The sequence below is a fragment of the Gymnogyps californianus genome, chromosome 2 (genome assembly GCF_018139145.2).
Source record: "Gymnogyps californianus isolate 813 chromosome 2, ASM1813914v2, whole genome shotgun sequence".
NCBI lineage: Eukaryota > Metazoa > Chordata > Aves > Accipitriformes > Cathartidae > Gymnogyps > Gymnogyps californianus.
The window spans coordinates 16,205,890-16,231,298 of NC_059472.1; the positions used below are offsets into that span (position 1 = coordinate 16,205,890).

General features: G+C 38.5%; 1 protein-coding gene across 2 annotated transcripts in view; it reads left to right on the plus strand.

The window, feature by feature from the left end:
* The window catches only part of TRPS1 (transcriptional repressor GATA binding 1), a 173,058-nt gene that overhangs the window by 23,251 nt on the left and 124,398 nt on the right, over positions 1–25,409 (plus strand). For both annotated transcript variants that reach the window (XM_050892799.1, XM_050892800.1), the window contains exon 4: positions 1,422–2,025. In XM_050892799.1, coding sequence (XP_050748756.1) covers positions 1,422–2,025 — 604 coding nt within the window. The remainder of the gene's footprint in view (positions 1–1,421; positions 2,026–25,409) is intronic.

Sequence of the window (25,409 nt, forward strand, 5' to 3'; positions counted from 1 at the left end):
CTCATGTCTGCGCACTGACACAACTGCAAGAAAATCAGACAATGTAAATAACATATGGTTTGTTTTTTCAACAAAAGGAAAGAAGGAAGACAAGGGGGTTTAATAAGTTTGGCAAGTTGTCCCTTCTAAACTATCATACTCTAAAAGGGACATTTTGTGTAGCATTCCAGTTCTACAGATGCACTGAGAGCCAAATCCTGCTCTTACTGAAGTCAATGGGAGTTTTGCCATCGACTTCACTGAGGCTAAGATTTGGCCTCAAAAGAATTAATTCTAACAATTGGAGTTGTCAGGGCAGTAACAGATTTCTCATACAAGTTGTCCTGTGTGGATAGCGAAAGGCTCATTTTTTTAGCTTGGCTAAAGATGCTGTTGCGACTCTGAATGCCTGGGGTGTGGATGTGTGAGTGTGTCTGTAGGGAGAAGCTTTCGCAGAGCTGTGTACGTTTTGATGAAGGGCAGGGGCAGTATTTTTCTCTGCGTTGGTACGACGCCGGGCGCAGCGGGGCCTGGAGCCTGATGGAGGGCTCTGACCGCTCCTGTGCTATAAACAATTATTCATAATGGCGTTATAGAGCTCATAAACAGTGTTCTGTTCCTATGATAGATACAGTAAACGGGTAACATGTTGTTCTCATGTAGCAACATATGCTTTACATAATTTAGTAATGCAGTACTTTATATAGGCTTTTAGAATAAAAACAGGAAGGCACGTTATTCCACACTGCTCCACAGCTCGTACCCAAGCATTTCTGTATTTGACACGAAAATGCAGTTTGTAGTGACACAGCCAACTATTTTGCTTTTTCTTCAGAGCAGCATCTTTTAAAGTTGTGTTAAAATGTCCATAGAGAACAAATAAGTACTGTCTGTTGTGTACAACCTTCTGTCCTTGGGTGTATTTTTCTCTGTAACTTAACCAGAGCTCCTTTCAAAATCATCTTTTTCAACCAAAAGTATATGAAATTGGTGGAAAGCAAAGGATTTTTTTTAAACATTTTGAGTTTCTAGCATAGATCTGTATTATACGAAGTGGTTTTTTATACAAAGAAGACTATCCTCTTCTAACTATTTGATGTTGGTTGAAAAAAATGTGTTACTTCAGTGTTTCTACCACAACAGAAAGTGAAAAGTGTATTGCAGCAAACTGAAGAGGAAAAACCACAAAATCCCAGTGAAAATTATGTGAAGTTTAGAATAATGCAGTGGAATGTGAATGAATGATAGGAGGCCATTGCAAGGCATGGGGGGAAAAACCAGCAGGATACTGTATAAGACACCAAAGTAAACCTGATTGCTTTATTTAGAGGGAATCATACTGTAAGTTCGATTTATTTTCTTCATCTTGGCAGGTAAAACCACTGTGGGCAGGAAGGCCAAGCGGAGACTCTCACGTTAATACACTTCTCGTTTTCTTTCAGGAGAGTACACAACTGCTACAAATGCCGTCAGTGCAGCTTCACAGGTGTTGACACTCAGTCACTACTAGAGCACTTCAACACTGTGCACTGTCAGGAGATGGACATCACTACAGCCAATGGGGAGGACAGTCATGGCATTTCGTCTATCAAGGAGGAGCCAAAAATTGACCTCAAGGTCTACAGTCTGATTAATCCGGACCCCAAAATGGGGGAGCCCATATCTGACAGCATAGTGAAGAGGGAAAAGATAGAAGATAAGGAAGTGCTCAAGGAGAAAGGTTGGACTGACAATCCCAGTGATGACCTTCGCAACGTGACCTGGAGAGGAACAGACATTTTGAGGGGGAGCCCATCATACACACAGACCAGTCTAGGCTTACTGACCCCAGTGTCCGTTGGCCAAGAGCAGCCAAAGCCTTTAAGGGATAGTCCAAACGTAGAAGCTGCCCATCTTGCGCGGCCCATGTATGGCTTAGCAGTGGAGAGCAAGGGCTTCCTGCAAGGCGTGCCAGCCGGAGCGGCGGAGAAAGCCGGGCAGCTCACCCAGCCATACGCTGGATCCGGGGACAGCAAGGCAAAGGACGAATCCCAGTCCTTATTACGGGTAGGAAGCTCTCTTTTTTTTTTTTCTCGCTTTTTATGATTACATGTATGTTATGTTTAATTAGGCATGCAAATGATTTCTTCAGTTCCAGAGTAATGTGGTTGGGTTTTTTTTCATGCATGGGGAAAAAAAAAAAATCAAGGAAAGGCTGAAAGACTCAAACTTGTAGGGCTAAACTGGCAGGTAACTGTTCCAAAGTGTTTGCATAAAACAATGAATATATTGATGTAGTATTAGTAAGCAAGTACTTCTGCTTTTGCCATTTAGCTCTGATTGAATTTTGTTTAATCATTCCTGCTAATTGTGCAGGTTGATGATGCATTTGAAGAAGGAAGGTTTAGAACCCCAGAAGGCTGCACATCTGTTACACTAAAACAACTAATCACCTCTTAAATTTTGCTGTGGTGTGACAGTTCACACTTAAGCAAGATTTCACATTATTAAATATCTAAGAATATGAAACCTGAGTTAAATATTAATAAAAAGTAACCTCTTTTTTTTGTAAAGCAACATAATTATATATCAATTTTGACACTTATCTGGTTGCCTTGGAAGCAAAAGAAAAAGAAAAAAGAGAAAAGGAAGGAGCTTAGGTGATAACAAAAGGAGAATATTTGTCACACCAAATAATTCCTGTTCTGTCTTTTTTTTTAAACAAAAGGACCTATATATAAGGAACTTCCCCTTCCATCAAGGTATGCTTTTCCCACTGTAGAGAAATCTGAGATTAGAAAAGCTCTCAAATTCTGAGGAGCTGAACAGGGAGACAAATAAATGCCTTTCTCCTGGAGTCATCACTGTGTTTTCAGGGGCTGCTCCCTATTTGAACTTCTAGAAACTTGCCACAGGAGCAGTCAGTCCGCAGGCAAACCTCACTAGAATGGAAGTGATCATCAGCTATTTTTCTTTATTGTCTTTTGTAAGAACATTTATAACCATAACATCCATTACTGTAAGAGTGAACAACATGTCAGAGGAAGACAGAAGGCAAGATAAATGTTTTATTCCATGGTCTGCTAAGATTACACATAGGTGTATCTGTCTCTGTATACGTATATAAGTCTTACAAGCTCCTTTAAAATGAAGTCAGTGGTCTTAAAAATATTGCAGTTATTCTAATTATAAAATAATATGTCTGTCACTTAAAGCCTGCATGCAATTTAGGGGGACCACAGTCTTTTGTACCTTACAGGTCATGAATAGTTATTGTTACCAGATTTTAAGTGTGTGAGAAGCAGTTACGGTATGACAGGTTCCCTGTTGCAAACCTAAATGTGCGCTTACTGTGAATGGTAGGATCATATTTCTCTCCTCCACTTGGAAATATGTATAAAAATACATACATATATCCAACTAGCAATAGAATTCATGCTGTACATATAATGCTAGTTACATCCCACTTCAATTCTTGTAGTGGTTCTTAGCAGTGCACAGACATATTGGCCAGAGGAGCAATTTATATTGTGGGTTATCAGAATACAAATAATTTTAATTTATTTTTTAACTACTAAAAAATGAAAAAAAACAACAAAAATCTACAAAGGGACGTGGTAGTATGCAGAATCAGCTCTATAAAGGTCTAAATTTGGTTGGTAGCTGGAGCCTAAAATCTTAGTAAGCAGTAAAATAAGGCCATTATATTATCAGTTTTAGCCATTGGTGAATATAGAAGGGGAAACTGTACACTGTCTGCTTCTTATGCCCTTTTTTAAAATAAGTTCAGACACTTTTTTAAAGTGTTTATACAAAAGCACTAATATATATTTTTTTTCAAATCAGTATTTTTATCACTTTGGAAATACTTTGATCACTTCTGGATATTCAGAAATATGAAGTACCTGTAATTTCCATGGTTTTCTGGGAAAAAAAAAAGTCTTATTTTTGTATCTTAACAGTGTATATAAATTAGTTCCTTGCATTCTAAAATGTGTACAACCCAACTTTCCTTTTGTAAGGTTTGTAAAAGGATTTATTAGCAGATTAGGTCTATACTGACTGGTGAAACCATACCGACACCCTTCAAAGAGGAATTACTTTTGTGTACACCTTTAGCTACCTTGCTCTTTGAACTCTATTGTGCCAAGGACTTGTTTGTCTGGGTCTTTTCCTTAGTTACAATATTTTAATTTTCACTTTTCTTCTTTGAAAATTGGGCAATTTGCCTTTGTCAGTTTGGAATATTTAGGAAAAAAGGGGAAAGAGGTTAACTTTCTACATCTGCTGAATAGAGTCCCTAATCATATATATTTCATCACTATTGATGGATAGAGGAAAATAGTGAGAATTCAAACTTCTCGAAGGTAAGGGGTGATCTGAAGGATAGAAGATGATGGAAGATGAAGGAATGTGATTCCGTGAGTGATATTAATTCCCTATTCCCCTGGATCTGTGAAAAAGATCATAGAAACCTAACTCCTTGATTTTGCTCTTGATTTATTTTTCTGTAGACAGAGTTATGGGATGCAGTACTGGAGCCAGGAAATAAGAAGACAAAGTGATGGTCAGCTTGACCAGGGGAGCTTGGTGTCGAGTATTATGTGAAATACATATATGTTCTATGTATGCCTGGAAGCTCACTTGGCCCAGACAGAATTAGAAATTGTTCAGAAAAGAACTTCCCTCTCATTCTGGAAAAAGCTAATTTTTGTAATCCTCCGAAATACAAAAATACTCCGTATTGTTAAGCAAATCTCTCATGATTATCCACTTCTGGAGAATTTTATTTTGCTAATGTGAAATAGCTAGTAGAAATAGCTAATGTTGTGCTAAAAGTTGGGCCTTTCTAAAAGGAAAGCGTTAAATCAATACATACTTCTGGTATCATATAACGAATGCTCATGCAAAATACTGTATCCCAGGACGACTGGTGACTAGGAAACAAAACCTACAATAAAATCACTGTGGACACCTTCATTTTTTTTTTTTTCCCCCAAAGATTGACACAGAGGAAGCCAAAAATTTGGGATTACTCAGTGAATAAACACTGTGAGAGATGGACTGAAAAAAAATCTAACACATCCCTTTGGTTGTACTGGCTATTCAGTATTTATAAAGTGGTTCTGCTTATTACAAATGATTTGTAATGATTTGACAGTAGCAGTAATACCATGTGCTTTTCATTTTTTAGTTCTCATGACTGGGGGAAGGGAAAGGGGAGATCATGTTTTTCACATTTTTTCATATAGATAGAGGTTAATACTGCAAGTGGGTTTTCTAGATACTGAGTTTAGGAGTGATTAGCATTTTAATAAAATATCAAAGATGATACAGATCAACTAGGGAAGGGGTGAAAATCTACAACTGCCCACAGAAATCCCTAATGCCTACAGGATAATTGTAAACTTTTGGAAATTACTTGGAGTGTTTTTCAGCTTTGCATGTTGTGTAAGCTGTTTATATGCTGCTTTCTTACATTCCTTCCATGCATGATGGACATGTTCCCTCCCCAGATTCTATGCTACAGTAGATTATTTGTGGGAGTCATTAGGGTAGGATTTCTTTCCTTTTTAGCAGCTAAAACACCAAATCGCTTGTGACCTTTCGGGAGCTGGGGATGGTGCAGTGGCAATAGCTTGAACTCTGCATGTGTGCAAACACACATATGCAGTGGACGCACCTTTTTCCCCGAGAGCGCTTCCAAGCTGTGTGTATGTAACAGAATCTTTCTCAGGGGCTTGGTACACTTCTGTGAGTAGCTTTAATTTATTTTTCTTATTAAAATGTTTCCAGCGGCTGTACTTACAGCGAATCGGTATGTTTTGCAAATGGGAATTACAAAAAATGTACCTCAGCATGGTACAATGTAGACATTATTTCTGCTCTTCCTTAGAGTAGCTGATTTTGTAGTTTAAAGATTTGTTGATACTGGAAGGTCTATTGAGATGCAAAAATGTTCCTTTTTTTGGGTAGCACATTGGCAGCCAGCGGACTCCAGGCCAGGCAGATTGTTTAATGCTTTGACAACGCAGATCTTGGACAGCAGGAACTTTTTGCTAAACTGATTTTAAATGAAGTGTCCTGTTTTGGTATGTGTGGACACTGCAGAACAAAGTTTTCCACAAAATTGGGAATTGCAGCCTGAGCCTTCAGACCTATACACAGACCTAGTTAGCCCACCTAAAGGTATTGGTAAACGCTGCTGCCTCGCATCGTAGTTTAGCCGATGCAGATGCAGAATAGCACAGATCAGTGTGTCCCACGGTGCAGCAGAGACCTGAAGGCACCAGGGAGACGCCTGTGTATTAATCGTAATTCATGTAATGGGGGGATTTGTGTACCGACACAGGGAGAGAGATTGTCAAATTATTTCAAAGGTACTGGTGATTTTTATCAAAGGCAGACTGCAGGCTGTAACGTTAAATATCTAACTGAAGTTATGTTAACCTTTGCTATGAGCTTTTTATATGGGGCAAAGGATAAAATCAGCTCTTCTATTAGATTGGGATTATTTTGCACTATAATGATTGGACTATTTACACACTACAGGAAATCACAGCATTTCAAACAAGTTTCCATTTACTTTAAGAAGAGTTATTTTATTTTTGTCTGTGATATTTACACTTCTGATATTTCATATAGTGTTCTGTCTAGAGCTGGTTATATGGCTTTAAATTTGGGGGAGACAGGAAATCAGAAAGTTATTTCCCCTCTCCCTGTTTTGCATTCTCCTATGTGGCTGATTGACAGAGCTAATTTTAAAATAAGCAACTGGTATGTATGTAGTAAATTTACATATAATTGATTTAATATCAGTGTAGTAAATATCAGACACAATCCCTAGTGGTGAAACATTATTTCTCCTGTTATAAAGTACTGACTCCTGTTATCCACAGAGTTAGATGCTAGATAGCTGCAAAGCAGTGGAAATGCTGAACTGGCCTTTGTGATTTCCAAAAGACTTCTCTAAACATTCAGTTCTTGGCCAGAAGAATAACATACCTTTGAGGTAAAGCCTGCCTCTCTGATGTTGGTATAAGTATTGCTGCTGCCTTTAGCAGGAGCACAAGGAGCAGCACTGGAAGGTTCAAGCACACAGAGTGGGATCTTGGTTTAAATGTGATTTTTTCAGTGGTCACTACAGGGTAATGGATGGAAGTTTTTGTGCGCTTTGGCATTGTGTCCCACTTCCGACCACCTTTCGATAGCAACATCGTAATGGTATATCTACAGAATTAAATCTAATGCATGTAATTGTATCATACATCTTATATTTAAGATGGTGGAGGTCTTGGATGCTGCATCTCATCCCTCAGCCACTTTGGGAAAGAAAAAGCAGCCCTTTAATGAAGAAACATCTGAAATAGTTTCTCTGTAGCTGCATCTCATTTTTTTCCCATTTCCTCTGACTCTGTTAGAGATCTTTCAGGAAGTATTTATAGTCAAGGCCATTCATTGCCATACGGGTCCTCTAATTAGCTGAGGGGAACTCAGCAGGCACTGTGTCTTACTAATGCACAGAGCTCTGTCAGGTCAGAGAGCTGCCAAAGTCTTTTGGTTTTTTTAGAAGCACCTGTTTCCACAAGTCTCTGCCTGGGGAGGCAGTGGGCTACTTTATTAAATATAACTACATCCTGGAAAACTTCAAGAATCCTCCGACAAGGAAAATGAGAAAATAAAGTTAGGACTTGAAGAGAAATGGTTTTGAAGCGTCGGGTTTCCTGCGCAAAACCGAGGCGGGTAAAATCCCCGTGCTGGTGAAGGGCTCGCAAACGAAGCTAAAATAACTTTCTGAAGGTTTCAAGTAGTTTAGAAACAAACATGTACTTGGCTGCTTTTAGTAACTACTGGAACCAAACCCACAAGAAATTGAATGTTTTGCATTACTCATCCTGACAGAGTGATCAGATAGGACTAGAAAGTAACTTTTAGAAAAATGTTAACCTGCCCAATTAAAGGCATGTTTCTGGTTTTTGTGTGGGGTGTGTCTGTCATGTGGAGAGACAATCCCACCTCGTGCATGTTTACCCACCCGTCAATGCACATTTTTTATTTATTTTTTTTTCTTCTCCCTTTTACAAAATGCGGTTTAGAAGAGAATTAAATGATAAAATCATTATTTGGGTGGGGCACGATAATAATGCGAAAGGGCAGCAGCTACGTCAAAATCCTTGATGAAAAGGTGAATCATTATGTGGAACAAAGGGCTGGGGAGATCGGTACGGGCCCCCGGGCTGCTGCGTAACCAGCAGGATTTATTGAAGTTGCTATGATCAATAACAATGATTCAAGCAGGGAGAACCGAGATAATTCTTGATTTAAAACAAGCTGTTTCATTCGGATGGGAGAGATGGTAATGAAGATGAGAACAAAAGAGTGCTTTCTTGTATTGAACCGAGTGGCCAAAACAGATTGACAATCAGTGTCAGATGCGATTAACTCAATTTTATACTACCCTTCCGAGTTTGGGTAGGAGAACCTCTCTTTTGCTCTCTCCAGTCCAGTATTTGGTGTCCTGGCGTTGGTGGGAGCAAGAAGGGGCAGCACACCGTTGTCACCTGGATGCTGCATGCCTGCGCCAGGGCCTGGCTTTGCTGGGTGCTTGAGGCAGCCCCTCCGTGCCATCGCTGCCGCGGGGAATGGCAGTTTTTGAACTCAGCGTGAGGGTGGGAGTATCTGGGTGCCTGGGTACCGCTCTCCCCGGCAGCCCCCACCGCTCCGGTCTGGGTGGGGGTCCGGGCACAGAGGGGCCCCCAACACTGTCCCCCAGCCTGAACAGGAGCCCTCGGTGTGGGGTGGTGTGAGTCAGAGCCTCCCTCGCCCTGGGGTGAGGCTTAGAGGTCTCCCTCCTGGCTCAGCCCCTCTGCACTACTGAGCCGCCCTTGTTGACACTGAAAACAACCCAGTCCTGCAGCCCTTATTCATACCCCCTTGCTCCAAACTGGACACACTGAGTGAGGAAACGTTATTCCTTTAGGTATGAGCAATCCTGGTAAGCAGCTATTTTATTTTACTGTCTTCAAATACATTCCTGAATTTTAATTTTTTTTTTTTTTTTTAAATTGTGCTCACAGTGGATGCAGCTCGGTTAAAGCAGTGTCAGGGTATGGAGCACAGCTGTGGGCACTGCAAAGGCAAACAGTGCAGCAGCAGCTCCCTCCAGTCTAAACAATTCTGAGAACTGTCAATGGGAAGCCTTGTTTAAACTGGGAAGTAAGTAAATGCAGCTTCTCGCACGATGACTAATTTCAATAATTAGTTGAGCTTTCCCAAAATTTCAAAAAGTTAAGTGCAACTATAACCATTATACAGCCCTATTATTGTTCTGTATTGGTAGTAGTACTTAGCATTAGATTCTATACCTGAAGTGAAATGGAAGCTTCAATTGTATTTAGAAACTAAGGATAATCTTTGCGAAACTGGATCCAATAGGAAACGCACATTCATGTCTGAGGGCAGAACTTGCTGCTAACTTGTAGATTTTCAATGGAAAATTAAATTTCATAGATGAATGCAGGCAAGGATTGTACATAATTCTATTTTTGCCTGAAGTACTATGGTGCTGAACAGTGAAAATCTATGTGGATATAGCTCTAACATCTGGCAGTGCAGAGTTGCTTTCTGTGTTGAATTTCAGACAGCCCTCTACATGTATTTGGTAATTAAAAGACCAATAAATATACTCTTTTAGAGGAGGGATATTATGATAGATGGCAAATAAATGTTTAATTTATTGGACTAAGAAGGGAGCATTGTAATTATAATTGATTTGAAGGAATCCAGATGCTGTCCACATCTGAACAAATTCAAAATGGTAAAGATTTAAAAACAGATTTATGAATAAACACTGCACACACGTCCTGTGATTTTTCCATGGAGTTATCTAGGGGCTAATACACCCAGTTAAAAATGACAACTATGGAAAATAGTTGTTATGAACAGATGTGTGCTGAAACAGAAATACATATATATATATATATATGTGAGATATGCAAAAGATTTTGTGGAACGTCTTTTATTACCTTAGCACTCCTCAGAATATGCATGTGGCCACCTTGGAAGTAGCCTTAATTTTAAGATCTCTAATGCAACACAATTGATTTAGTGAACAATTTCCTGCCTAATATAATTCATTTACCTCTTGTACCAAGTTCTGTTTTTAAAATGAAGCTTTATAATGGCTAAATGGTTCTGTTGATGTTTTTCTAAGCATTTTTCTAAGTAGCATTATGTATATCTTAGAAAATCTTACAGTCTTTGTTGTAGTGATATAATAATATGTGTATGTAATATAAATCTATAAATATATGTATTCCATATTGCATGTTACATTATTTAGAGTTCAGATAGGATGTAATTTGTGCATAAAGACGGGAGGAGGAATAAGTATGTTTTCTCTTTTTGCACTGTGTACACTATTAGGTTTCTGAAACAAATGGCGTGGTGGCAGCCCAGGCTATGCAGCGCTTTGCAGGCAGGTTGCGAATGGACTTTGAAATCCTTGCTGAGTTTGTGTATCCCTGTGCTGCCTGAGATTTGCAAATCTCAGGTTGGTGAATCATATTTGTTCTAGTTAGGTGGTTAATTCCCTATGATTTCTTGACTGCTCTAGGCCTTAGTCTCCCGATTCTGTCTGTAAAATGGGAATTAGGGCAGTTTCCTGTCTTGAAAAGCCAGAGTGAAAAGAGATGCATTAAACTCTGTATTGTGCAACACTATCATCATAGCAAGAAGAGCCTGATCCATAGGCATCCTGAATCAATATTCCCGGTTAACTTCTCTGGGCATGATGATGTAACTTTTTGCAAGAATACCAGCAAAAGAGAAAAACTTAAGAAACAGATTATAATTTTAATCTTAACTTTGTTAAAATTTTTATTCTTTCCTTCAGCCTGAAAAAAAAAAAAGAGCAGGAATTTTGGAGCGAGGTATTTGCATTTCTTGTTTGACTTTGACCTCATTTTGGTTTATGTGCCTCTGATGTGTATAGTGGCAAACTACACGTTTTCACTTATGGGAAGAAGTCTTTTAACGATGGCTTACAGTGCAGTCTTTAATCATGTGAGTTGCCTCCAGCACTTGCTGAGAGTAAAATTCCACCCTCTCCATTTTCAGGTGGGTTGTACTATCGGCTGTTTCTCCTTGCAAGACTGTCTGATTTGAAAATTGTGTTTAAATTAAAAAAAGCGAGGAAAAAAGAGAAATAATCAGAACATTTGTCAAGGAATTTGTTGTGAATGAGAACAAGGAGCAATGCAAACAAGCTTGGAATGAGTTTTAATTCACATGTTATTCTGGGAGCCTACAATTTCTGGTGAGAAAATGGCATATTTTAGGTCTATTTCCTCCCGTTTTTGGCATGGAGCAATGCCTGTTTTGTTCAGTCAGATGTTCAAATGGGAATTTTGGATGCTTAGAACTAATTTTAGTAGGTGGGGGGCAAATTTATTATGATGCTACAAATAGAGTTTGATCACAGCTGCTTCATTGCAATTATAAAAATCGGCTGTGAATCACTTAAACTATATTTACTGGTTGCAAAAAAAAAAAAAAGAATCTAGTCTATACAAAACTCTGTCTTGTTTCCCTTAAAGTTCTGAGTATCATCATTTATATACCCAGTATTTTGAATTTGACTCGATCATGTTGCCAGAGTATTTTCATGCTGCTCTCCTCCCATGCCCTCACAGTGATAGTGTGCTCAAATGACTCTCCCATTCTTTCCTGAAGAAACTGTATCTTTTTGTGTTAGGGTGAATTTCTGAGCTTGTTCTGAAATTACAGTAAATCACACACAGGCCTCTTCAGACTTATTAAAAAAATGTTAGAAGCTTCACTGGAAGTTGGGCACTTCAAAGCTCTTGCTGCTCCAGTCTGTACATGACTAAAAGGCTGTAAGGCAGACACCACAAGGTGAAAGCTTTCAAATCAAAGCAAAACTTAATATACCGCTATTATCCCCTTTATAAGACATATGGAGAATAATATCTTTACATATTTATGAGGTTTTTTCTGATAGTAATTGCTTTAATGTTCATGGGGTTATGCTTTTGAGTTAGAAGAGAAAATGCTGAGTTATACTCCATATTTTTTCAACGCTTCATGGCAGCTCCTCTCCCAACCCAAAGTGAATGTATTCCAGATCTGTTTAAAAGTTTGTATTGTGCAGAATAAGCTTAGTCAGCCTGTTTCTTGAGAAAAGCATTTTCTTCACAATTCAGTTAATGGACTCAGCTATGGTGATCATTTTGGCATTCCTCCCTGCAGCTGATAAAGAAGACAAACATCTGTAAAGCTGTCCATTGACAGTAGCATAGTACCTGTTAGTATATTACTGAAATTCATTTATATTTGACTGAGGTATGCTAGAAACTTAAATATTTCCTTTTGTTTAAAATTCTCATAGACCCTACCTTATGCAGTGTTGAGGGGTGGGGAGAGTTAATGGAAAACGTGATTAAAATCTTGTAGGCTTCAAGGCTTGTAAACAGCTTGGCACCTGCATATGTTTGTGTGCGTACGTGTGTTTTACTTGTTTGTTTACTAATTTTAAATTAGGTTTAAAAATTAGAATGAAATTTAAAAAAATGAGATTTATTTTTAAATTAAAAATGAAAAGGCTTTTCCACTGAACACAGAATTTCTGTAGTTATTTAGCCAAAGGGTTTGTAGGACTAATATTAATAATTTTTAAAGCAAAGAGTATGTTACAACTTTACTGATTTTTCTATTACAGCAAATTATGTTCTGCTTAGCAGAAGTTTTAAATCTGGGTGGATTTTTAAATAGATCTTTTCATGCTTTTAAGACTGTAAACTTAATCATCACTTAATCAATTTGCCTTTGCCTTCTAATAGCCAACTAAATGGTTGAAGGGTAGAGGTCTTTGCAATGGTTATCCATAACAACTGTCAGAGCAGGTTTGATGTAGGGACTTCTAAAAAAATTAAGAGAATAGTTGATGTCTGTTAAATTTTGTCCCTCAGTTTCTTGGTATAGTGTTCAGCTAAGTGACCCCTCACGTAAGACTCAGTTTTAGTCACGCCTCATGACCAACTGCATATATCTCAGGAGACATGTTTCATTCGACTTCAGTGCCCCAAGTTGGCATTGGTGTAGACCTCTAGACTGAACTTTTTCTGAAATGTATCATTTCAATGAGTGAACAGACAGCCTGGGGTGAAGCCTTAATCATTGCTAAAGGTATTTGAAGGCTTTCTTAGTGATATCCTCCTTAAGAAGTGAAGCATAAGCCATTTTGGACATCAGTCCCCCAGGTACATCACTGTTGTAAGGAGAGAACATTTTTAAAAACACTGAGTTGAGAAATATTTTATCTGCGCTGGTTCTGTAGATCCTTGGCAAAGAAGTTAAATTTTGTAAGTGCTAGGAAGTTAACAGGACCTCCATCCAGCTGTCCGCACCGAAGGGCTCCCAGTGCCTGGAGAGCTGCAGGGTGTGCCTGGTGCTCTGCCTGGCTGTGAATGCCTCCAGACCCCTGCTGTTGGCTATTTTTATCAGTATAGATCTGCTTCCCTCTTTGCTTGGCCAGGTTGCAAGGAAACTTCACTGTAAACTCTCTTTTCTTGTCTTCTTTAGCTTGGTTTGGCTCTCTCCCCCATCAATCTTTTGTGGAACTCACAGTTTTCTATAGTAAAAGTAATTGAAATTCTCCAAATTTGGAGCTTTCTTTTGAAAGAAAAAATACCAAACCATTCATTCTGTTATAAGAACTGTCTAGGCTTTCTGATCTGCCTTTCCTAAAATATATATTGTCTGCATTGCAAATGGAGGCTTCCTGATGGAGAGAGATTAAGCAAAATTGTCCAAATCTTCTTCTCGGCATCTGCACTTTGCCACGGCTGGAGCCAGGGTACTGGTCTGCATGGGCTTTGCTCTGACAGGTTCTCTCTTGAATGCCTACTAGCATGCACATAAATGGCCCTAGCGATCTGATATCTTTCCTATGAAAAATATTCTCATGGCCTTGCTTGCTTTCATCAGCACCACTAAGTAAACCTCAGCTAGTGGAAGGAGACATGTTGGAGCACAGCAGAAGAACAGAATGGATGAAACTACAAATTGTTAGTCTGTTAAACACAGATTATGTCTTTGGGTACAAATTCCATTAGCGACTGAATGAGTCTGGATGGGTAGTAGCTTGTGGAAGTATTTGTTATGACAAAACCAACTTTTCATTAATAGACAAAGTTATCCTGTTTTCCTCTGTAGTCTGGCCAACATCAAAATGTTTCAAACTAATTTCAGACTTGTAAAACACTGTCTATCAGATACAGACATATGGATTGAACTAGTAATTTGCTTGCCATCTGCTGATAAAGGAAGCAAGGCGTCTAAGTAGAAAATGAAGAAATTCTCCCCCCCCCCCCCGTTGGAATGTCATATGGTGCCTTTAGTAGTTGTTTGTATTGACATTTTTATTGATTGTTATGTAAAGTGTTACATTGCATTGACCTGCATCTGCTTTCAATCTGATAATTATGATTTTTTTTTTGGTTTACAAAATATCCATAATCATTTGAGCCTATAAATAATGTAGTTAGAAAATAGCCCACTTTAAATCTGAAAAAATAAATTAATAACCATAGTTCTTATTGTGTGAAACAGGAATAAGCATATTCTTTTGCTCGGAAAAGAGAAAAACCTTAAATGTTACTAACAAGAGTTAATTAAAATTATATTTTCTTTCAGTCAAAATTTCCCCTTTCCTCCTGAAAGATAGGATAGAGGCCAGGAAAAAACAATACAATTCCCAACATAAAAACAAACAAACAAACAAACAAACCTGCCAAAACTTTTCTGCTTAGGGGAAAATGGATACTTGAGCTTTCTGGGTTTTTCCCTGTAAGATTCTTCTCTCACCAGCCCTGATGGTTTGTGCAGGTCCAGAGTTTGTCCCCTAAATCTTTGCCAAGGCTTAGCTGTGCTGGCAATAGCTGTTTCATCTGGGGATGATTGACCTGGAGGGGCAGAGAGGTTTCTCTGCCTCGCCGCAGCAGGACCAGCCCGGGGCCAGCGCTGCCTGCCAGAGCTGTAATGTTGTAGTGTTGGGAGCAGTTCCTCCGCCGGGATGCATTGCCTCGCTCCTTGCCTTTGGGAAGCTGCAGGGTGGAAGAGTTGACGATTTGCTTCCTGAAACTGTATAGACTTCTTATTTCGGCATGTAGGCTCTGGTTATCTGTGGAAATAATAATAATCAATCCATAATGAAAGTTTAAGTGTCTGTTCTTTTAGTTAATGCTTCTTATATGTTTGTCCATTTTCATGAAGCATTTAGAGTTTCTCTGTTTAAAAGTGACTTAGCAAGTACAAAATGCAGTAACTTCTCAATAGGCATCCTGCTTTCATAGGTAATAAAATACATTCTCAATCAGTGCTCAAATACATGGAACTTTGGTTAGTTAAGTAATAATAAGTACTTATTTCAGTCCTAGTTCTCCACTTTTTTTCCATATGGACAAGTATTTTATTTTTCATTGATTTCAGTGATCTGTTTTGAACAGATAGTGCTAAAAATGTTCACGAGCTATGTTCTTAAACATGAGTTATGTCTTCCTAAAAGTTGTGACTGAACTGTTGATTTTCTTTTAAATAAAACAAGCCTATTTTTTTCCGCAGCAGTTGGATTTTTGACTTGCCAGAAGTGTAGGATGTAAAGAGTGTACCAAAGAATTTCTATATGTGCTTGAAGTGAAAGGAATATGGAAAATCACTACTTGTCCAATATACTGTTTTCTCTTTTGTAAATATCTTTGTTTTTCTGAAAATTGATGTTCCTTGTAATGATCTGCAAAGTCTGTGAACAATGCAGATACCTATTAACATATGCTGCCTTCTCTTTTCGGAGTGTGCTTATGTATGGTTTCATTTGAAAAAAGCTAAACAGTTACATAAATAACAACTTTTCCACAATGTAGAGTTAATTACCATTTTGCATTTGGAATTTACACAATGCAGAAAGCTATTGCTTTTTGTAGCAATAGCTACATTTGTTGCAATGTAGCAACATTTTAACAGAGGGACATTAGTTGCAGATGTACAGGTAGGAACTGATATCTGTGACAGCAAGAAGTCTGAAAAAGTAAGAGGAAAATTCAGATAGTATTGACAAAGTAAAAGCTTAGGTAAATGCAGCGCTCCTGTGATGGCTTATGGAAGGCATTAAGCTACAACAAGTACTACCACTAGTAGTATCACTACTATATGGTTTGCCACATGCTTCCCGTCTGTTTTTTACGGCTTAAGCTGCATCCGATGTGCTCAGTCTGTCCTTGTATTGTGTTTCTACGCCATGTTCCAGCACACAGAGTCTAGATCGACTCTGCATCCGATGGGCCTATTGGTTTTTGTTCTCGTTTTGTTTCATTGAAAACATCAGGACTCTATATTTTCCTGCTGGTAAATGTTAATATTTGCAGCATACACTAGGAAGTATACGTCCAGAGTAATTTTATCCTTTTAAAGTGGATTTTTTTTTTAATAGGACTTACCATGCTGTACTATATCTGACAATTCTCATGTTTATAATGCTTTGAAACATATATTGCAATTGATAAAATGTAGGCGTTTGCAGCTTTCTGTTTGAGTATGCTGACTGCAGCAATGGAGTCAAATTACTGCTAAGAAAATACTGGTTCACGATAATCAGGAGGATATCAGATATTTAGCCTGACATTGCCTACCAGAAACTGGTAAACTTGCTGTTGATGGGCATATTCACCTCAGGGTATTAAATGGCTCTTCACAGGTTAATGTTTCTAAGTCCATTATGTAGCTTGGTAAACTGCCTTGGAAGGAGATGAGGGTATGATCGATAGGGTAGGAGGAGCCGAGACCCCTTCTCTTAGACAGGCTGTATGATTTGGGACCAATGCAAATTTCTTTTGTGCTTCTGTTGATGCATATTTTTATTATATAGTAGCTTCCAGAGAACATTGAGATTTATGAATATTAGCAAATTGCTTTGGGAACATTGGATATGAGGTAGTTCAGAAGCAGAAAGGTTTATAAAAAATAGCTAAAATTTTGTATGTCTAGTATACACTTATCTCTTGTCTATCATCAGAGCTGTTCTTTCGCAGACCGAATTGCCTTACTGTGATACTATCACGCTTCTGACATGAACAAATGGTTTCAAAACCATTCATGTCAGGTCAAGATGGTGAGAACAGCAGATAGACTTGAGAACCGGGACTGTATAAACAACATACTCCTATCACCGGACTAACGCAGGTCCAGAGAAGTGGCAGCGTCATTCTTGCTGCTCAGACATTGGCAGTGTGCTATTCCCCCCTTCCCCGGCGTGAGAGAATTGACTGCAACTGTTTATTTTCAACACATGGTTGATATCTTTGTCTGTCTGTCTGTAGATCAGCTGTGCCTTGTTAGGGACTTTACTCATGAGCCCTGAGAATCTTGCTCAACCTTTCATCTCCCTGCCATGTAACTGTGGTTTGTTAGAAATAACTGAGAAAAAATGTAAACTTACTGAAATGACTAAGAAGTCTATAGTCAGTGTCAAAGGAGAGAGGGGATGGACTGAATCGAGGGTGTATGTAGTCCGTGCCTTCTCAGATGTATTTATAATATCTCTCTAGATGGAGAAAGAAAAACTTAACAGTTGTATTTGCCCTTTGTGAAATGTCAGAAAGGATATTTCAGCCTGACCAATTCCTCTTAGTCTTGAGGTTTCTCTTTGTACTGTGCAAAGGCATGAGAGTGGAGTATTCCCAGCTCTATATAATCCCAGAATATACCCATATGTTATATAAAAACCCCTTGGCTATATATATAGTATATGTCATATTTATATGAGCGAACTTACGTAGTTCAGATAAGAGGCGGTAGAGACAGTGGTGCAGCTAATGGAAACATAGCAACAACGGGAAGGAAATTTAAGAGGTTTGTGCTTTCTCCACTATAACCTTATCATTGATCATCCTGTTCAGCATTGCTTAAATGAATCCTGAAGAGAAAATGCTATTTATTTTTGAAGTTTTTAAAGTGCGAAGGAGTCATAGCTCTCAAGTGAAGTTGCTGTGATCTTTCTGTAGATGTAAAAGCTTATTTTTACACGGAGGAAAATGTTACTATTTTTCTGGCCTATTTGCAGACTGTAGAGTGCCATCGATGGATTCAGGTGGCCTTGTAGCACTTATGTCCACTCCACATGAGTTGTTCAAGGGTCTCAATAGAAATTATATGTATCATGTTCTTTGGACATGCCTACCAGTGCCTCCACTGAATCATACTTGTGCTGCTGCTACTGCTCTGTTCTCCTGCTAAACCAGGAAGACTCTGTCTGGAGATCAGCCAGGTTTTCAAAGTAGCAATAGTATCTGTAGTCAGGACAGAATTATCAAAAAATATGGATTTTCCTTAGGATTTTTTGAAATGGAACTATATTAATTATCTTGCTATTGTCAAAAGTGCTTCAGCTGGTCTTGGTTTCTAGTCATATCACAGTTGTAAAGTGAGGGTTGTTTTCAATAGCTGGCAATGAGTTGTCAAATATTTTGGCCTACCATTTCTTTTTTCTGAACTGTTTAAGTAATGGACAAAAATTATAAATATGCTTTATAAATCTGTATCATCAAAGTGCTAAGTCATACGCAAACTTGGTAACTTGAAGAACAGCATCTATTTAACCACCCGATACCATTGGTTTTTTATAGAGACTTTTAGATATGAAAATGTGCTGGAAACATATTAAAATAAATGATATTTCCAAAGGGAAAGTTAAAATGTATGCCTTTTCTCTCCTATTAGGATTTTCTGGAGAACTCGACCATGACCAGCATAGCTATGTCACTCTCTTGTTAGTATGTGCAGAATGTCAACCTGCCTCACATCCTTTTGTAGGAGAAACTGTTGAAAGATTTGAGTTACCCTCCATTAGTAACACTGGAAGCGCAAATGGCTGAAATATGCTGACAGTTGTGCCAATGCAAAGCTGTATAAAAAAGAATGAAAATTTTGTCCCATTCTTGTTGAAATATTAAATTAGATTGTTTAAGACCAATATTTGATTTGGCTTTGTAAATAGCAAGGAAAATGGATGACCTTTTTATTATTTTTGTGTGAAATTTGACTTTTTTTAACCAACATTACCATCGTTTGATAACTTAAAGGGCTATGTGGCATTATGACTACAAAAGGGATAGAAAGGACATTAAAAGAGTTTATGAAGTTGCTGGGAAAAAGAGTATAATGATAGCAGCAGGAAAAAAACCATATCACAGCTTCAAAACAGATGGAGTCCTCTAAGGAAGCTGTCTGAACATGGCCTGGGAACTATAAATTGCATTTAGAAGATAGGGCTTTCACTGCAGATGGCAGTTCCCTGTTAGAAGGTGAAAGCCAGAACAGGGCTATGTGCATGCAGAGAACTGCACTGAATGTGCCTAACATCTTGTGTTTGACATACATCGAAATTTAAGCTCGAATATGAATTCAAAAGGCTAATGTACAAGTTCAGAACATGAAATCTGTCATAGCATTCAGAAATCCAGCAACTTGCTTTCAGGCATAGAAAATTTTAACTAAATACAAAGGCAGAATAAATTCATGGCCCTAAAACTGAAACAACGCATTAACTTTCACTGTCATTTTCAATCACTCTTACATTGAAATATGACAGAAAAGCCTTTTCTTTCTTCCCGTGTGCCAAGCTGGTGTCATTCCAGAGTCACCAGGTCAAAAAGCAGTGGTTTCTCTCTGGTCCTGTTGCCCCATATTGTTTTATTACCCCATTTGACCTGGACCCGATTTCAGTGAAATAAATGAGAGTTTGGGCTTTGACTGAGACTCCTGCTCTAGGAAATGTTCCGTAGATCTTTGGAAAAAAAAACTCCCCGGAGTTACCCCATCCCAAGGACTTTCAGGGCGGGACTTGTCTCATCTAATTGTGATGGAGGTGTCTGTGCCTGAGTTATCTGTCTAGGATTCTTGGAGCCAATGCAAATTTAAACAACACAGTTGTGAAGTACAAAAAGTGAGTTACCTCATCCAGAAAAATATTTCCATATAGTCAGAGAACTGTATATTTTTTGGCCATTCATTGTATTGGCTTCGTCTCCAATAACTACGAAGGAAGCCTAGACACGTACGCCACTACACAGCAATTACAGGAGGTGATAAAAATAAAAGGAGTGCCTGCTTCTGCTTTGTCCGAATGGCAGCCTTATCACTGCAGGTAGGAAGCAAAACTTTGGCATATCTGCAGTTAATGACTCTTCTGTCTCCAAAAGGTAATTTGTCAGTTAATGGGAAATACTAATATGGCTTTAATCAAGAAGGCAAGGGGGAGGTTTAGCTAAAACTTAAAACATTATTTCATGGAATAATTACAGTTTTATTTATTAATAGTTTTATTTTTCTTGTTTAATATATGTGTCTGAATTTCTAGGGTGACATTTCTTTAAAAAGGGAATAGCGTAAGGCCATTGAAGATGAAAGCTGTATTTTCAGTACCAGTCTTTGCGTAGAGCAAAGTGATAGTCATTCTCTGGAAGTATATTTAAAGACAGACATGCTAAACTGGTGGCTTTGTAAGATAAAACTAAAATCAGAGGGAATGAAAGGATATTTGTGAAGCAGAAAAAGGGAGTGGAATGGAAAGGAAAAGTTAAAGAGCTTATTTGGATAAGACTGGGGATGATTCCTGCAGTACATGAGGTGTATGTGTATATATGGAAGAGAAGTGTTTCCTCTTGCTTGGGCTAACTACTGAAAAGTCAGGAAGGCCCAGCCTGTAAGAGAGCCAGGACAGATAAGGGAATAAGGGATCTGAAGAGAAAGCATGTCTCTGAGAAGTCAAAGAATTAACTAGGAAAAGTGGCCCAAGGAGCTTTGTCCAAAGTTTTACAATATAGATTTTTTTGCATCTCAAACAAGCTTTTAGTGCTTTATTTCTTTATACCTGTCATTCTTAGTGTACCTGCCTTTGCTCCTTCTGAACTGTGAAGCCCATCTCAAAGTGCAGTAAATAATCTGCTAATGTCCACTTTAAGTTACTGGAGGCCTTGAGTGATTACCAGTGATTTGCTACCCTTTATACATTAGTCAGCTGTTTAAATCCAGAAATGCAAACTCTGACCTAATGTTCTTGGTGATTCCTGTTAAATATTCAGCGGTGTTCATTTAAAAGAGCAACAGCAACTGAGAAGTCAAGAAATGAAGCACCATTACACAAAGTTCGAAAACTGAAAAACAGTTTATCATGTTTTTTCTGATTATTATTGGTAGGAATGACCTTCCTGCATCAGGTACTTCAATGTATCTAACAGGTTATCTGAATAGAGGAGCAATAAAAGGTCACTGCATAGCATATTTCATGGGAGTAAAGTGTGCAGTGTTACCAGTTGTTAAACAATTTTTCCCTTGTGTACATGTGAAAGTCATTCTCTTATACACAAGGGCTGTGCAAATCATATATGCTTAGAATAAACAAGAAAGGAAGGATCTGGATTGGCTTTGAACAATGTAGTTGAATTTTAAAGGCCTTTCCCTGATTTAGTAAGCTATGTCTTAGATTGATCTCCTGCTCCCCTACCACTGTCAATAGGATAAGGGTTGTATGTGGGTTTCCCCACTCATATTCAGCTCCTCTGTACTTTTTTCATGACCTCATTTAGATGACCAACACCTTACATTTACTGGGATACATGGGGTGAATTTCTGGAAACTGTGTGCATGGTATATGCTGTAATTTGGAGTTTTGAAACCAGGTTTGAGGAGTCTTATTAGTTGCTCACGATTAAGCGATGGGCGTGGCCAACTGTTGAAAAGAATAGATTTCTTCAAAGAGAAAGAAAAAAAGCTCCATAACTGGATTCTTATGATTCAGTAACCTTTCTTACGTACAATAGCTGTCACAGAGGGGAGGCAAGAATGGGCAAAAATCTTGAGCTGGAGGCACTGAGAATACAGGAATCTTTGTGTCACCTGATAGGAGCCTAAATGAGATGCCTAAGAAGGAAGGGTTGTTTTCTTAGGCTCCTTCCACAACCGGTGAAGAGAGAGAGGTACCTCTGGAATGCAAATCAAAGCAGAAGCGTATCTGCCTTCTCAGATAATTTCTTTTTACCTTGACTGACAATTTAGGAAGCCTGGGCAGATTACTTACTTAATTTAGGCCTGTAATTTAGGTGACTGAAATTGGGTGACATTAATGACCCTCTGTAACTCTCTGTGTGTTACATTTGAGGAAGTTCTAGTGTAAAGAATCCTACAGGCAAAAAGCAGGTGAGTAAATTCAAATATGCAAGTCTGTGTTGCTCTAGATCATTTCACACTCAGGTATGCTAATACAAAGTGAGGCAATGCTACAAAATGCCAAAGCTTGCCTGAAGATGATCCAAGAAAAATGAGAAGCCAGCCCATAATGTCCATTACAGACTCTTTTCTAAATCTTTTGTTACAAGTGTATAACACCTTTCTACATGGCTTTCTGTTCAAAGATCTCCTAAGCTTATCCAGCCCCCAAGCACCAGTCATTCAAAGACAAATTAAAACAAGCAAAACCACCTGTATTTTGAGGTGCTTACAAAAGAAATGTTTTGTCTTCGTTCTGTACCAGGCATTAGCAAACAGGCAGGGTTTTTGCAAAGGAAAGCTGTCAAGGATATTGTGATGGGTGCTGCACCTTGCTAGGCATGCAGAGCTGTGCATGGAAAGTAGAGACATTAAGGATTGGTTCGTGATCATAAGAAGTCCATAAAACAAAAAAACCCTCATCGTAGTGAAAAGGACCTAGTCACATTGAAAATGATCACCATCATGTTGACCATTGGTGACCATGGGGTCACCAATAAGACCCCATTATGCTGAATTTTCCAAATATGCTCAGATGGTAATTTTTGGATGTTTCAAAATTATTTTATTGTTGAATTGCATGATTGACTGCTTTTTTAAAGTTGATTTAACCTCTTCACCACTGAACAATCTGTAATACTTTCCCTTGCAATTTGTTCTTTTGTGTTTCCCAACACAACTAACAAATACTGTTTCACAAAAAAATATTTTTTTAAAGGTCATATGTCACTTTAAAACTTGTTGAGGGTACTAGTGTGGTAATGTTGCTGATTATATTTAGGCAGCAAAGTGTGTCTTAAGCCCTTCAGACACACTAAGGATGAAAGGCTGTCCTAATAGTATCTCTTTTTTTTCTTTAAAGGAACTGATGTGTCTCTTGTTTATGGGTTTATGGACGTTTTTATTGCAGCAGGGAATTTCTCCACCCCAATTTTACAGGGCAGCAGTAAATGCTCAGCAGCTGGGATTCTTGCAGCAATATGAAGAAAGTCTTTCTTAAGATTTCCATCTTTATAACAGCAGTTACAAAATAGTAACTTTGACTTCTTAAATAATACATAAATTTATATGTGGGGTTTTGTTGGGTTTTGTTGTTTTGGTTTTTTTTTTAAACATTGGTGACTAATTCTTATCTCAGTTAGTAGTTACCTTTCTCTCCTGAAGTTTACAGTAAGCTGGAAAACTACTACGCAGTTGCTTGTTGCTTCTGTATTGTGGTGTGAGGATAGGTTAGGTGGAATAAAGTTACTCAAGCAACTGGATCAATTAAGTACATAGACAATGTCTGTGTAATAAACAAACACACTGTTTTATGAAATAATGGCAATTTTAACAACATACTAAAACATGTGCAAAACAAATAGTAGGTCAATTTTAGTGCAACAGTGTATCACAGTGGAGGAAATAAAATTTACCTTCCCATCCACTGTAAACCTGCAGAGGGAACAACAGGGCTCTGCTGGGTCAGAAAGGTCTGGCTGCTGTGACCCTTCAGGAGGAAAGTGGCCCGTGTATAGCTTGCAAAAATTGTAATGCATGCATCTCAGTACAGCTTTACTGTAGGACCTTGCAGCATTTAAGATTAAAAGACTACTTAGTGTTTGGATTATTCCTTCTTATCCTATTTTATTAAGGAATATCTAAATGCCTTCCACTATTTAGATGAGAAAAAGGGACTTTCAGATGAATGTGAACTCACTTTTGGACAAATGATGACCAAAGAGCAGGTCTGGGGAACACCTGAGTTCCCCTTGGAATTAATTTCAGCTGAACCAATTGTGTAATATACTGTTTTAAATGTAAAAAACACATCTAACCTAGACCGTAAAGAAACAATGATAGAAAAGATTAGCTAGTTTTCCAAATGCAGTGAACACAAGGCAGTATGTACTGTAAAGTCTTAATGCATTAATTTACACTTAGACACAACAGCGTGGCTTGTCTATGCTGGATGGACAGAACAAGTTAGTTCAGATGTTCTAACAAAGTCCTGCTATCGTAGCCTGGACAAGGTCTCTCAGTACTTGTCAGTCACTTTATTCTGGTTGCTTATCTAATAGAGTTCACCTCTGATAGTTGCTTACAAGTCCAACACTGGATTCACTCTGGAAGATATCTCCAGCAGCAACAACTGAGATCAGTGTCTGCATTACAGCATCACTTAGTCATCCCTTAGTATATCATTGGAAATATGGAATGAAAGTTGGAAAAAAGGAAATAAGGAAACCAATCCTAGCAGTGACTACCATACCTTCCTTTGAATAGTGAAGCTGTTTTTTTTTTTTTAGTATAGCTATTTCAATATTTTGATAATTCGAGGAAATTTTCAGTTACAAGTGATTCACTTTTTTCCCTGGTAATATTGTAGCTGAATATTGGAAATTATACACTGCAAAGAGTATTTTTTATTTATTTGTTGTTTCCCCCCTCCCCAATTCCTCGCCAGCTAACCCACTGGTTTAGCGATTAGCACCAGAGCCTTTCACATAGTGTTTTGAGCTCAGTTCCCTGGCTGCAGTTCACTCAACCTTGACGTAAATCTCCAGTAAGTACTTTGTGAGAGGTTAGCCTTTTGTGCAGGGTGTGTGAGAAATCCTGCCTGACCAGGTTTGTTACAGAAACCAGTGTCAAATTGCCTTGCCCCAAGTGTTTGAATATGAAAGAGGGGGATGGGGGTGGGGGGAATCATGCAAAAAAACACCCTCACTCTCCACTTCCAAGAGGCTAATTGTTCGGAAAAAAAACCGGTGTTTGGACTCATGATGTTTTAGTGCTGATCTGCCTGTGTCTGGCACTAAGTGAGCCTGTGATGATTTACAGTCTGCAGGTAGAGCGGCGAGTATGTCATTCATAGAATCCGCCTTCTGTGTCTTGCTTGTTGAGGCTGGTTGCTTTTAATTTAATCTATTTGATCGTGCTATTTGCCTTAGGTGATCAACAACCTTTCATGTAAATCCTAGCCAATCTTATAAAACTAATGGAGAAGGAAAAAAAACACACCAAAACACTAGCACTGTAGTCATGCCTTCGCTGTTGATGTCAGCGGTGTCATAGGAAGGCAGATAAGGTATGCAACCCTCCCTTTTTATAAGGAACATCTCCTCCCTTCTTTA